The sequence below is a fragment of the Sturnira hondurensis genome, unplaced genomic scaffold (assembly GCF_014824575.4).
Source record: "Sturnira hondurensis isolate 20B ecotype Veracruz unplaced genomic scaffold, ASM1482457v3 Scaffold0021354, whole genome shotgun sequence".
Classification (NCBI taxonomy): domain Eukaryota; kingdom Metazoa; phylum Chordata; class Mammalia; order Chiroptera; family Phyllostomidae; genus Sturnira; species Sturnira hondurensis.
The window spans coordinates 35,642,022-35,657,637 of record NW_028093985.1 but is presented as its reverse complement, the minus strand read 5'-3'; the positions used below and the strand labels follow the sequence as shown (position 1 = coordinate 35,657,637).

Genomic DNA, 15,616 nt, shown 5'->3' with positions numbered 1-15,616 from the left:
AACAGAGCGAAAGCAGCAAAGGGTGTACAGAAACTGTACTGGTGGAGAAGAGAAGAAGGGACTTGTGAGACTTTCTTTTCATCCTCTTATTAGTAATTATTTTTGATATTATCATGTGAATTAACACATTATAGTAGGACTGTTGGGCATTAAAAGGTTTTTGACAATGATTTTCATAATAGCTAACTTGTTTTTTAAATTGCAAAAATTTAATCACTGCTAAATCCACTTTTGCATTTTTTTATAAACTATCAGTGCCTATAGGCCTTTTGAACTTTGAAAACTGCTCAATTTACACAACCTTCATTCATTCATTAAACAACAAAACTGCCTTCTGTGGAAACAAAGACAAACGGATACACTTTAGAAGCCACCCACGCAACTCAGTCTTGATTCCAGGAGCTTCCCTTCCAGCATTGCTGGGTGTGCCCGGCACTCTCTTGTGCAGGAAGTCCCCATAAATCAGGTGCTGACAGCTCAGCCTCAGGCTAGCTCAGCTGAAACAAAAATAATTCCTCCAGGAATTAGAAGTTCATCCTCTCTTTCATTATAACAACTACATAACTCACTGCTTCTCTTTTTCTTGCTCTGGATCAAATTTCTGGCCTTTACAACCCACGCATTTATTTGTTTACTTGCTGGGGCAGGGGAGTTGAATTTCCTTTCTTATTTACACAAACCCTTTCTATTTTTATTAATATAGTTTCAGGTCGTGGTTAACTTGTACTCTTGCATTTTTAAAAAAATATGTAATCAGCTTTAATGCAATAAACTTTATGCACAATCAACTCTATCCACTTAAAGTGTACAAGTTGGGGTTCACTCTTTGAACATACCTGTGAAACCATAGCCACAATCAAGACACAGTCCAATTGCCGTCACCCACAAAAGTGTCTTCAGGCCCTTTCAGGAAATCTCTCCCTCTGTCCCAGGCAACCACTGATTTACCTTTTGTTATTATAGATTAGTTTGCATTTCCTGGAAAATGTCTGTATTCTTTTACTCAGCATAATTATCTTGAGATTCATCCATGTCGCTACACAAACTTGGTTCCTTTTTTAAAAATTTTATTGTGGAGCAGTATTCCATTGTGTGGCTATTACATTTTCCATGTCAATTCACCTATTGAGGGACATTTGCATGGTTTCCAGTTTTTCACTAATAAAGCAAATTATTAGCGAATAAAGCAAATTATTTGTGAATAAAGCAGCTATGAACGTTCGGGTACAAGTATTTGTGTGAACATAGGTTTTCATTTCTCTTGAGTAAAAACCTAAAAGTGAAATTGTTGGTCACATGTGTCTAATGAACATTTTAAAATATTGCCTGTTGTCTGAAGTCGTTGAACCATGTTACATTCCTGCCAGTAGGTTAAGAGGGTTCCAGTCGCTTTACATCTTTACTAACCTTCAGTATTATAAATCTTTCTAATTTTACCTATGCTCTTGGGTGTGTAAAGGTTGTATTTACATTTTACTCTTGTTTTATTTTGTGGGTGTGTGGCTTTTTGTAGACATTAGCTTTTTCTCCTCAGTTTACCTTAGTAATAGGATCCCCCTTTTCTTTCCAGAACTACCCCTCCTCCACCTCAGTGCTTGTGGTTTGGGTAGGGCTGGTTCCAAATGCGGACACGTGACCCACACTAAGCCAATCAGAGTATTTCATTCCCTCCGGACCCAGTGATTGGTGCATGTGACCCAAGTAGGCCAAACCAGAGCACTTCTCTCAGGGCTGGAACTTGAAGCTGGGTGAGAAGGGATTGCTCCTTCTACAACTGAGGGTGCTAAGGATCATAAGGCTGGAGCTATGCTGGCCTCCCTGTGGAGAACGCCTGCCTAAGAAGAACTTCAGTCCAGAATAAAGAAAAGCAAGCCCCATATAGGTTGTAAAACACAGATAAAATTAAAATATGGTCTCAGTCCTCAGGGAGCTCATTTTGATAGAGTAGATGTATTAGCACACTGTTTACGTTATAATGTTGTCAGTGCTATGATGAAAATATTGATAGGATGATTTGGGAGTATAGAGGAAGAGAGAGTATAAATCAGTTCATAAAAATTCCTGAAGTAGTGGTGAAAGCAGGGTCTTAAAGAATGATGGGGAACTGTCCAGTCAAGGACAGGGCCGGGGAGGGCACCCCAGGGGGAAGGTAGCGTGTTCCTGAAATCTAGAGAATGTGAAACAGGATAACCTTAGAAAACCTATTACGTGGTAAAGTACAGCTGGAGGGAAGCATCTGCAGGTGTGTGTCTCTCTCGCTACCCCTGATATACCTCTGATATTCAGTGGGGAGGTGGGCAAAAATGGAATCATGGAGGAAGGTGGGGGCCAGCCTATTAAGGACTTCATGTGCTAGTGAAAAGATTTTAAATTTTAAAAACTGATAAGCTACTGAAGCTTTGAGAGCAGGGCAATGTTCAGCAGCAGTGTGAAGAATGGATGGAGCAAGACCAGCCTGGGGCAGGGAGCCCGAGCCAGAATCCAAGTGAAAAGGGATGATATCCACCCCTCACAAGCAAGATAGAATTTAAAAAAACATCTAGGGCACAGTTATAATAGCACCAAGGGAAACATAGAATGTAATACATCAGATAAGCATATTATTTTTATTTTTAGCAACTCCAAATGACATAAAAAAGTGGCTTTCAAATTTTTATAATTCACAATAACTAAAGTACTCACCTCCATGATCTGTGAATCTGTACTTATGGTTCTCCCTATTATATACATTAGAGTAACCAGTGATTGAGTTCCGTACCTGCAAAACAAGAAGATGCTAATCAGGGTTGGGAAATCTGTTGCAAGACAAAGCTATACTTCCTTTGCCAGAAAAATGCTGATCAAATAGCCCCTTTTAATTTTTATCTCCAAAATCTAAGAGAAAACATGTATGAACTAGTTTGCCTTCATCTTTTAATAGAAAATCTATTAGCACTAAAAAGTATTTGTAGTTTAACACTGTTTCGTACAACAGTTTATAGTTTACTTAAGTGTTAAAAGTTCTTATTCAAAACAATAACACTGACAACTGTTTTTTATCTTTTTAAATGAAGTGGTTAAAATAGATGTCACATACCTCAAATCAAGAAAACTTATAAGGGAGTAAATAAATATGTAAATTATGCCCCTTAAAAGAACAGTAGTTAACATGGGATCAGTTTCAGAAACTCTGACTAAAATACCCTGAAAGCTCATGTAAAATTTTGTGTTTGCATATGTTTCTTTGGAGAGAGGAGCCATATTGTCCAAGATTCTCCAAATGTTGGTGATCATTCGGGGCTAAGCTCCTGGCTGTACTCTACTTAGGCTCCCTCAAACAAGTAGGGTCACTGAAACTTCCTTCTCAGTTCAGTGTCCCTGAATACCCAGGGAGAATCACCTTTTAAAAAACCACAAAGTGCTGCATTAGAGAAAACAGATACATACCTGCCCAAAGTGGTGTTCTGGCTAAAAAAGTAAATAAAGACTTTGGATGCATTAAAAAAAGAAAGAAAATTAAAATAGAGTCAATATGGACAGAACAAGAAATGGTTGACACGCCTTGAGAGTTAATATACACTATTGATTTATTTCAAAAATGTTTACTTTTTTGAGAGGTAATGTTGGCATAAAACACAAACAAGGGTGAGAGAACACAGTGCTTTTGTTCTGTTTAGGTTCCCAGCTGTATCGTAAACTGTGTCTACTTGAGCAAAGTGGAGGACAAGAGACAATCTACATATGATTCAGACAAGCAAACTTGTTTCTGTGGGGAAAGTGGGAATATTTCTTAGTTCTTCACTTTTACTGGCCAGATATAAAAAGCCTGTGAGATGACTCAAGAAACTTGGCAAAATTTGCAAAGAAACCAAATTTCCAACCTTTTAAAAAAAGAAAACTATCTAGGTTAATAAATGTGTGATTTTCTACCAGATCCAGAAGAAAAATTATCCCAAGAGGCAGGGCTCAATTTGAAGTTACCTCGGGCCACTTTTAAACTCTGAAAATGGGGAATAACATATAGTTAGAGGCATCGTTCTGGACAGTGAGTGGGATAATACATGCTGAGGCCCCTATCCGAGTCCCTGGCACACCCCATTCCTTCCTGGTCTTGAGAGCTCCAAGAAGAGATATTTTTGAAACAGAGGATCTGTTACTCTTGTGGGGAGAGTAATCTTTTTGAAATATTACTGAACAAGAATATATACTTTACAAATAGTTTATCTCCCAAGTAATCAAATGCATTCTAATTACCATAAAGACAAGAGCCAGTGGGTGTCAGCATAGTTACCCCTTTAAACATCGATAACATTCAATGCCAGCGTGGACACAGTGCTTTGGATACTCTAGTCTGTCTCGCCTTCTGCCCCTCTTCTTTCTCACATCTCCTCTCCCCTCCTCTCCCTCTCCCTGCTCTGTCTGACTTCCTGTGGCAAGCATGGGGGACCAAGGCACCCAGTCAATCCAGCGCCAGGTGGTGGGAATGGGTCCACTCCAACATCTCAACTCACCCAGTTCCCTGGTGCTCCTATTTAACCATTTCAACTCTCTGTTCCTTATTATAAAATACAACACAATGCAAATGAAAATAAGTATAGGTTTCAAGATTAGGACTTTAGGCAATATAACAATATTTGGAGGAGAAATCAAGTGTTTGGTTGAAGAAAGGGTAAGTTTTGTTTCAGACCAGCTGAGTTCGAAACTGATTATACCTTATATCATATATTTAAATAAAGCTACGGTTTTCCCCTAGGCTGTGAAGTTCACATTGATTTAAGAAAGCCAAAAGCCAGTTAACAAGGATGATCAGGGCACAAATATAATTTCTACCACATTCAATAAAAAGTCACAAAAGTCCTACTGTTCTATCTCTATTCACACATTCTTCTTCCATAGACTCTATCCACATCTGCATGTACGTACTGATTTTCCAGCAACCTGAGGGATGTCTTTACAGTCAGTGGAGCTTCCTCCATTTAGATCAGTGTTCAGAAGACCATCTTTGATTCAACAGTGAACTAATTACCCTCCCGCAACCAGTGCAGTGCCTGTACCTGGGAGTGAGGGGGCGCCTGTACTTGGAAGTGAGGAGGGCAGGACCAAGCTAAAGGTGGTCTACTCAACCAAACACTCTAAAATACATCTTCAGATTGTGCCTCCTGAGAAGATGCCTGGGCATGGTTGAAGGGAGCAGATGTTCCTGAACTGCTATTGGCAGTGCACTCAACCTCACACTTGGCCTGCCCTCTCTCCTCCTTAGTGCCCTCAGCTCCAGTCAGTGACTGCGACCAGTACCAAGTCAGTCTTTCAGTCCTCCCATGTGGAAGGTGACTTTTTCCAACTCTGCCTGTTCCAATCTCACTCGTTAGTTCCCTTTCTCCCTGTTGAATCCCCAAAGCCCTCTCCATCTCCATCTCCACATTCTAACCACTTTATATCCCTGACAACAGCTTAATCTAACTGTGCCTTGGCATAGAAAAACTAAAATATATTATTACTAGAAAGAACTTTAGGTCAGTCAAATACATGTCTTTCATTTTATAGAAGAGAAAACCAAGGCCTAAATGTTCTTAGGCAAACAATGAATAGATGTTCCAGTTCCGGTTCCAAATGAGATGTTTGAAGGACGTTCTCATCTGTCTTCCTCTTGAAACAACATATCTACTAGCAAAATAGCATATTGTTCACATTAGTCTGTGTAGTGGGTAGCAGGACTACAGATGTCAGGTGCTAGGTAAACTCTATGGAAAACTCTAGATTTCCATCTACAGGGCCTCTTGGAGCCTTCATGATGCTCACATGCACTGTGGATTTGCAAAAGTGGGGGTTAAAACAGATAGTTTCCAGACTGATTGGGCTACTGTCTTCTTGTTAAAACAGGAGGCTCATCAATGTCTTGCATGCATGATGCTCAGCGGAACGTACTGGAGAAACACTAATTTCAGTACCAACTTGCAAGTGATCAGTTACATTTTTAGCAAAGCTAAAACAAATGCTTTCTACATTTATTGGTATAAAATAAGTGGTTTGTGCTTAGTGTGAATATGGCCTGTGGCTGACAGGTAGCATAACACCTTGAGCCACTACAACAATACATGACAATCCTTAACACTTACCAGGACACACCAAGTGCCAGGAACTAGTAAATACTAAGCCTGGAAGTAACTGTGAACCTGTGTGTGCCACAGGGTCCAGCAGTACTTCCAAAAGAATGGAGAATGTGACAGCCTGTGCCGATTATAAGGCCTTCAGGCACATCATGCCATATTTCTTAAAGAGACTGTTCTCTCAACATTTGAATTACAAAATCACTACTAGGTAGTTCAGCAGAATGTTCTGGAAGAGAACAGTCAAGATCTGTAGCGGTAATGAATGACCTTGGGCAGCAAGAGTGCAGATGGCTTCACAGACCTGGCAAAACCAGGCATTTCAAACCCCAGAGTAAGCCTGGGGCTGGAGCTTTTGTTATAAGCTGCAGGGGGAGATGACAGACACCAACAGACAAGCTTGTGAGGCTGGCATCTCTGAAACCTCATGGAGCAAGGGGACCTATGGAAAAAATTCTGATTTATATCCCAAGTTCCAAAGTCCCAGTGAGAAGTAGGAGCTAGGAAGGAGGGGATTATCTTTAATGATTTTCAGCAAAAATGGAGACACCATTTACCCCAAGGTCTTAGGGATCCCAGGAAACTTAAGGAATTCATAGGCCCTTTGAAGCAATGAACCTAGAATGATGAATAACTTAAAGCAATAGGTAAAGGCAATTTTCTCAATAAGTGAGTAGCCTATGTATATTCTACTGGTGAACCAGTAAATGGTACTATACAAATAAGCTTTTATCTATACATTTTAAATTTCTGATTTAAAACCACATTATTTGGTATTGTAAAGATGATCAATAAATGTCCACAAAAAACCTATCCCATTTCATTATTTTGTTCTTTTAGAGAACTATATTCACATTCTTGAACATTTTTATTCTAAACATACTTTCTGTTTCAAAAGAACTTATGTATAAAAAGTATCTTCCAACTTTACAGGTGTTTGGACATGAACTGTTGGCTACACTGTATCTGCTAACTGTACAGTGTGTGATTATGAGGCATGTATGATTAAAAAACGTTCTAGAAAGACCAGCCATCAAAGGCATGACGTCTAATATTTGCACATCAATATATATTTTACCCAATAGATAGGTTAGCAAGCAAGGAAACTAATCTTAAATAATGAGAAATATAAAAAAGTTCAAGAATATGGAATCCAGGTATATAAAGGGAATGTGACAAATTGAACACGTGAGCAACATCCAGGCTGAAGTCATAATGGGCATTGTTGTTTCTTAATGATATGGTGATACACTTCACAAAACAGATGATATGTGTGCATACCAAAAAAATGTGACTTGCTCTGATCTGTGTTCCAAACTTTTTAGCAGACACAATGGGGAAATCGTGGTATAAAACTATCCCATGCAAATCCATTTTCATAGAGAGCCAAGACTGAGAGTAAGTGACGTCTTCTGTCACACTGACAGTTTGTGGTGAGACTGAATGCAGGAAAACATTGCCACTCTTCTAGCCTGTGCAGAGGACTTTTGTGACCTAGCCAGACTAAAGCTGTGCTTCTAGCACCAAACCCAAGACCTAAATGAAAGGGTGGTCTCACATTTCCTTCTTACCTTTCACTCACAGCTTGCCAATTGTTGACTAAAAAGTCTTTTGCGACATACCGGCCAACTTCAGATGCTGCCACAACTTCAATTATATTTGTGTCATTAAAACTGAATGGAGATGTAGAGATAGCATATTCCATAAATCTAAAAAATGTGTTTGCAAAAAATAAATATGTAAAAATCATCCAATATAAAAAGTTCATTTAAATAAATGGGATCAAAACCCTGTATAATTCTAAGCTAGTGAAGCACAGCTCTCCCTTTGGTTAATTAATTGCATTCTTCTACCAGGAAATTCTTTAATCCTTAATAATCCTTAATAAAAACATATCCTTAATCTTCATCCATGGATATGTTTTTATTGATTTCAGAAAGAGAGAAACCCCAATGTGAGAAACATCAATTAGTTGATGTGTGCCCTGCCACACATGCCGGTCACCAAACCCACAACCTAGGTATGTGTCCTGACCAGAAATCAAACCAGCAACGTTTTGGTGTCCAAGATGGTTCTCCAGTCAAGCGAACCACCCTGCCAGGGCCCATCAGGAAATTTCAAGGTAAGTTGATCATAATCACCTGTTAAGTATCCATGGGTCTTTACTGCAGCTCATTGCATAAATAAGTTGAATCTTTTCTTCTTCTTTTGTGTTATTGGCATAGATACTTAACAAAAAGTCCCATTCTTTATCACTTCCCAAGGCAATGCCATAACATAAAACCACAGTTTTAATTGGATAAGGTATTCTGTAAAGTATAACACGCAATGATAGTTCTCATAGTCATTAAGTTATATGTTTGCCTAGAACCATATATCTAGAAAAAAATTGAGATCTCAGATACAAAGATCAAAAGGAGGGATCTAAAAAGGCAACTGTGGGAACTGTCATTAGTCTTACTCTCAAGAAACGAGATCATCAAATTAGTTTAGAAATGGTTTTAAGGGAGAAGTAAATTAGAATAGTATAAACAGTAATACATGCTGATAATGTTTGGGCTTCTATCTTACTGTCACATTCCCTAAGAATCTATCTGAGGTGATATATCTCACATCTATCTGATGTGAGTTTGCAGTGAGACAGCAAACTCACAGAGGAATAAGGCACTGGCAGCAACAGACACTGGGTGATAATCACTGTATAAATCCGAATCTATTGTTAGGCATAGACCCACATTAGACAATTTTTTTTTTAAAAAAAGGATACTTGAAAAAATAGTAGGAGAGAGGGATTAACCTAGTGAAAACAAAAATAATCACTCCCAGAGTGAGAGCATAGAAAAGGTAGAGGGACTGATGGTGTTCAAACAGGACCAAAACAAGGGCAATTACAATATTACTCTTACTCGTTCTCTGGGTGGTTCATCCAGTTTTTGAACAGTTCTCGTGACAGCTGAAGACAGTCTTCAAGGCCCAAAAAACATACAGCTCCAAAAAAGTTTTCCAGTGATATTCTTGAAGGAAAAGTCAAAGAAAAACATTTTATGTTGTATTATTACACTATTTTTCTGCCTCCAAGAATATGTTTCATAAAACTATCGGTATTTGAAAACATCCTTCCAATGACATCAGGTTTGCTTTAAAAGAAGGATTTGTGGATAGCAGATGTGTTTAAGATTCAGAGAAATGTTTGCTGAGAGGCTCCCAGGCACCAAATAAGCTCCTAAGTCAGTATTTTTTTTTAAGTTAGAAATAAATTACTGCCATCCTTCGTCTCCCTCAATCACACGCAGCATGCACCCACTCCACATCTGTTATCAATTTATTTTTCCTCCTTTTTACCATTATTGCCTTGTGGATAAAAAAATGGCTTGAGATGATCTAATACTCTTAAAAACAAAGTTCTTTATATGTGGAAAGGAAAGGGAAGGGTCTATTTCTCTCCTTTAACAACATGCTTTTTCTTGCTTACGCTTCTGTTTCTTCTTCAACTCTTCCTGGCTATTGTATTTATGGCCAGGAAAAGAACAGAGGGTTTTATTTTGTTTGTATGGCTGAGGAAGTATAGGGAACCTATCTGCGTGGTATGGCAAATGTAATTCAGTCCCTGATTCAGAAAACTGATGGGGAGAGAGTCGGCACTCAGGAGCTGAGCCCACGGATCGGTTCTCCCCTGGGGAATCAGGCCTGCATTGTACCTAGGCTGCTATGAGACTTGCTTTGTGCTAAGGCTTTTTCACCCTGAATTGAGGCAGCAAATGTTTACTGCATATCTTTAAAGGAGCTTCCTAAAATCTGTGCTAAACCTCCCAAGTATGGAGTGTAACCAGTTCAACCACTTTTCCCTTTGATTTGCAAATATCCTTTCTCTTTGAAGTAATTAGCAACATTCCTTCCTTTGCTATCTATAAAAGGTAATCACCTACAGGAACCTGTGCCTAGTAAATGAGGACCATCCTCTATGTAATGTACCCAGAAAAGTAATAAAAGCCTATTCAGGCAGGGGTCGGGGACCCTCTCTCTCAATCAAAGAGTGGCCATGCTGTCCCTTTTTCTCCACAGGACTTCAGTAGTCCATGTGAATTTGTTCATTGCAGCCACAATACACAGACCCCACGAACCAGAGTCTGCATCAAGAATGGGTACACATTATGGTTCAAAATGAAGTAATTTCAAAAGACTAGAGAACAGCAATAAATCCAGATTAAGTGGTGCCTGAGATGTGTCTTCCTACACTTCCCAAGTTTGGAGTCAGAGGCAAAGAAATTCAAACTGTCTGTACATATCCAGAAAATGCAAGAGCTGAAACTTTATTGCTCCACCCTCTCATTTCAACCCAGCGTGACTCGACCTTTCCACACACAGAAGTGGAATGAATGTCCAAGGGTGGAGGCCCTCTGAGAAAGAGCTCTGGGCATTCATTTATACACACACTCCCTCTCCCCACCCACCCCAAGCTGGCTGCAGCAAGATTGCTCCAAAGAGAACTGGTTTGGGGATGCTACAAAAAGCAGGTGACTTCAGTCCAATTAACTAGTCCAACAACATGGCTAGTTAACAGGTGTGCTGCCTGACTGAGCACTCTTTCGCCTTCCTGTTTACTCACACATGCCTGCATACTCACTACCCCAGTTAGTCTTCCCTATCTTCCATCTACTTGTCCATTCAACCCTGTCCTTCCAGTCCTAGCACTGGAGTTTTCTCCTCTCTCAGAAGGATACTCAAGAGAGATAATCACATTTTGTGTACTCTGTATCTTTTGTTTGGTCTTATTTGACTAGTACTGTAAATAGAATCTCTATGCTATTGTTGATTATAAACTCCTTCCCTAAATCTTGAAGTGCAGCACACATGCACAAACCTTGGGTCCCGGGGAGACCGGCAATACCACAGCTGTATTTTGACCTCCACCCCTTTCCCAGACCATCACAACCACATGCTTACTCTCCTCACCAAACCAATGATGTGAAAATCATTTGTAACACTTGGGATCACACAAGTGATCTGATGACTGATATATTTCACTTTCAACCTCTCTCACCAAATTTGCACAATGGTAGAATTTCTGTCACCAGTAATATATAGAGGGGACTCTTTTCCCCTGTGGTCTTCCCATGCCCTTCAATTAACTGGTACTGGCTCACTTTGCTTAGCACAACCCTTCGCCAATAGTATGACACACTTACAGTTTCAACTAGTAGCCTAAGATTTGAGAATATAGAGCTATAAATTTCTGTGTATACACAAATGTGCTTTTCCAGTAAATGGGGATCCTAAACTATTATTTCCTATTAGAATACATGTAGCTCACGAATCTCAACCTGCTGTTCTAAAAGTATCACATACAAAATCCCTCAGCGAATCACAGTTATTAAGATCTTATGTAAATCTGAAAGCCTATTTATTAATATGAATCATTGTATGCAATTATCACTGTTCAGAAAATACTTACAGAGCTAAATAGTCATCTTGCAATGCTGCCACATTTTCACGAATTATAGTAGAATAAATATTCCATATTGAGATAAATCTCTTTAATAGATACTTCTATAAACAGTAAAGAAAATATACTGTTAGTCTTGGCTCACAACACCGAATTTGCACTGCATCTCTCTTTATCTGAAAAAAACATTAACAGTGACAGTTTTCTTCAAAAATGATCTTTATGTGCTAGTCATGTGTAGCTAGTTTATTTTTTTAACCTCCCTAGGTTCAGTTTGCTCATACAAAAAAATGGGGTTTACAATAATACCAATATTAAAGTTTGGGGACGATGAAACTACGTATGTAAGCACACTGCCTGGCATATCGAGTAAGTAAATATTAGCTATATTATAATTTAATATCACCCTATCCATTTCTGGTTGTCTTCAAAAATGAGAAAAATGTAAAAACTTAAAACTAACTCCTACTTTAAAACTTCCATGTACAATATATAGACTGCCAAGAAAATAAGGAAAATTAATTTATGCCTTAGATAAATATAAGCTATAAATCTGAAATAAAACTTCTTCAGTTGAACTATCAGCTGGTAAATAATAAAATTATAAACATATATTTACAAAACATCCTTAAGAATAACTAGGTGTTATTCATTGAACTTGAATACACCTATTCATTTAATAGGTGTTTACAGAATAGCCATGAGGCTATAAAGTACAGTATAGGAAATGGAGTAGCCAAAGAACTTATATGCATGACCCATGGACATGAACAATGGTGTGAGGATTGCCTGAGGGATTGGGAGGTGCTGAGTGGAGGAGGGCAAAGGGGGAATAATCTGGACAACTGTAATAGCACAATCAATAAAATTTAAAACCAGATAATTAGTTCTTACTTATTTACCTAAAACCAGTCATCAGATATTATTAATGAGACACCTCAATCCCACAAATATTGAAGTGCCTTCTATTGGTCACTGCCCCCTCACTCAAGTAAGTTTCCATCAGCACTTTGGGCAGAAGAGAAGAGAAAGTCTGGCACCCTGAGGTAGCTGTGATCTGCCCCTCAAACTGCCTAGCAACTTGCTTGGAATCTTCACCACCTGACTGACTGCCTGGTTTGTTTGTGGCCCTTAACTCTTCAGGGTGGGGGGGTGCTGCCTAACTTTGCTTTGATTTTACCTGTGCTGTCTTTTTTTATGATGACTGTTTAAAACCTAATAATGGAGCTTTTCTCCTTTTATATTATCCATTATGATGGCATGCTGTTTCTTCATTCACTAATTCTAATTTCCCTCTCTCTTTGCAACACCAACAGCAGCAGCTTTGAAACTTTTCCTTTTTCTGGAACACACCTCGCTGGTTTTAAGTGTTGGCCTTGTAAATCAGTGTTTCAATTAAGAATACAGAACTGTTAAAAGTCATCCTGTTGATTAACAATCTTTCAGGGAAAATAGTTGTTAACACATACTATTCTTTTCTGTAAGAAAAAAAGTTATACTATTTCTGTCCACTTCTCGTTTCTTAGGGTAAAGGTTAGGACACACCACTTCAATAAGAATTAAGTACCTTTCCAAGCTTCTTTTTAAAAGATATTATTTTATTTTTTTAGAAAGAAGGGAAAAGAGGGAGGAAGAGAAATATTGATTGGTTGCCTCGCCACATATCCCCAGCTGGGGACCTGGCCTGCAACCAAGGCACATGCCCTGACTAGGAACTGAACTGCCAACCTTTTGGCTTGCAGGCTGGCACTCAATCCACTGAGCCACACCAGCCAGCACTCCAAACTTCTATCATACTCATATCTTAGACCAGGTTTATGACTAAGGTGTTTTTTAAAAGAATAATCAGTCATCCCTAAAAAATGAATATATGTATGGAACTAATATAATACAGACTATTATTTCCGAAAAGGCCTATTTCACAGATGCTCTTTAGAGTATAGAAAGAGGAAAAATGAATTTTTTAAACCACATAACAAAGAATGAAATTACCTTCAATAACGGGTATATATCATAGTTGTTCACATCAGAAACAAAATTCCTGGGTAGCAGGTTCACCAAGACCGCATGCCATACTATGATTGCATCTTCTTCAGCAAGGTACTTGGTTAAATCAAGTGCTGTTTCAATCTCAATATAATTGTTTCTGTTTGGTTTAAAAACAAAAACTAAAAACCTTCACTTGCTAAGTGATTTTGCACACTCTCCAGGTTTGTTCCATGCGTCAAAGCCTGACTTCAATAAGCTATGTGAAAGCAGGAAGCTGGAAGCTTCAAAGCCTGACTTCCATAAGCTATGCAAAATCAGGAAGATGGGAACCAAGCAATGTTGACAGATCCTCCATTTCAGTTCGGCAAAGCAGTATTTCTGCATTTAGTGTGCATTCTTATGAATATAATTTCCATTCAACAAGTATTAATTAAAAGTCATTCTCTAGCTAATGCTCTGTCAGCATAAACTAGAAAATAGGACATTATGCTTTCCTACCACTGAGGAGCTTATTTCTTCAGTGAGGAACTGGGATTTACACATAAGCAGCTGCTAACAAGATGTCCTAAAAAAGCAATGAACACAATAAAGTTGCAAAGAAGGAAAACATATGCATGTGATGAAAAAATCAGCAAAGGACTCCTGGAGGAAGAATTTGAGAAGAACAATGAAGAATCGAAGTGGGTAGTGAAAAAGGGGAAGACAACTTAGGACAAAGAACTTAAAGTGGGAATTAATATGATGGACAGATCAAGCTAATTGAAAAAGAGGACTCATTTTGTGCATAGCTAGGAGGTGGAACCTAATAGGAAAGGTGGATTAAAACTGTGGAGAGCCATGAATGTCTGGATGAAGAGTTTACATGTGGTGGGAAGGTGTTTAGACATCATGAAACTGATGCCTATAAAGTGTTATTGCACTCGTGCCAAAGAGATGGAACGGAATTCAAAGGAACTAAAGGCTAGAAGCTAATGCAATAGGCCAAGCAAAAGACCATGAAAGTGTGGCTTAGTATGGACGCAGTGAAGGTAGTAAGTAAGGTGAGAATCCAAGACTGGCCCAAGAACAAATTGGTAAGAAGACATGGTGACTATTTGGGAAATGTAGAGGAGTTCAGAATATCTCTGATGTTTCAAGTTTGGGTGATGAGAAGAAGAGTGGTACCTGTGACAAGAGAAAAAATGATAGCAGGAACAATTTTGAGGCAGGAAAAAATTCAGTGTCTTGGGTGCTGAAATTAAACAACCATAGGGTAAACAGAAGACATGAAGAGAGAAATAGATATGTAGATTTAGAAGTCATCATGATATCTTCCACAATTATTGAGTACCTATATCTTCTTGGCACTGTACATGTACATAATAGAATAATCCCTAAAATAGAAAACACTTGAGTTATCCAAAGGAAAGGCTGAAGAAAATAACAGAACCATCACTGGTCTTGAGGATGCTCACTGCAGCAGGAAGAAGAGAAGTCAAATACATGAGGAGAATTGGTTTTGCATATTGGAGTCTCAGGAGGCCAAAAAAGAAGTTCCCAAGAGGATGTGGTCAACAGTGTCACAGTCATGGTAACCTTAGAGAGGAGTTTCCATAAAAGTAGTGAGCAAGGAAGTGTGTTGTGGCTCACAGAGGGAAAAAGTAGTAAAGAAATGAAAGATGAAATAAGCAGACATTCATTCAAGAAATATGACAGGCCAAAGAAAGAACACATTAGGTAACTTATCATGTATATTTTGCTTAATTTTATTGCCTGAAAATTTAAATTCTGAACATATATCAATTTACATGGCTAGGTACTTACCAACAGCTTATATTGAATAAATATGATATAAATAAAATCAATAATTTTATAATATATTAAAATACAGGTCATATCTCATTAAAATTATACCAATAGCCATCACCCTTGGGCAACATAAGTCACTTCAAAATCTCAGCTCACAGTCTATTTATTTCCAACAACTCTTTTTCTAAAATGTCAGCTACTTTATTTCCTTAACCCTCAATATTACAGAAAAATATGAACACATCTACAATCTTCCTAAATAACCCATTTTAACATTTACTAGAATTTACAGAAGCAAGCCTGAATCACT

General features: G+C 38.4%; 1 protein-coding gene across 1 annotated transcript in view; it reads right to left on the bottom strand.

The window, feature by feature from the left end:
• Positions 1-15,616, bottom strand: part of LVRN (laeverin) — a 53,912-nt gene that overhangs the window by 1,643 nt on the left and 36,653 nt on the right. Inside the window, exons 14-19 of the mRNA XM_037032277.1 lie at positions 13,522-13,675; positions 11,539-11,633; positions 8,993-9,100; positions 8,228-8,395; positions 7,658-7,795; positions 2,683-2,758 (exon numbers count right to left, since the gene is read on the bottom strand). Coding sequence (XP_036888172.1) covers positions 2,683-2,758; positions 7,658-7,795; positions 8,228-8,395; positions 8,993-9,100; positions 11,539-11,633; positions 13,522-13,675 — 739 coding nt within the window. The remainder of the gene's footprint in view (positions 1-2,682; positions 2,759-7,657; positions 7,796-8,227; positions 8,396-8,992; positions 9,101-11,538; positions 11,634-13,521; positions 13,676-15,616) is intronic.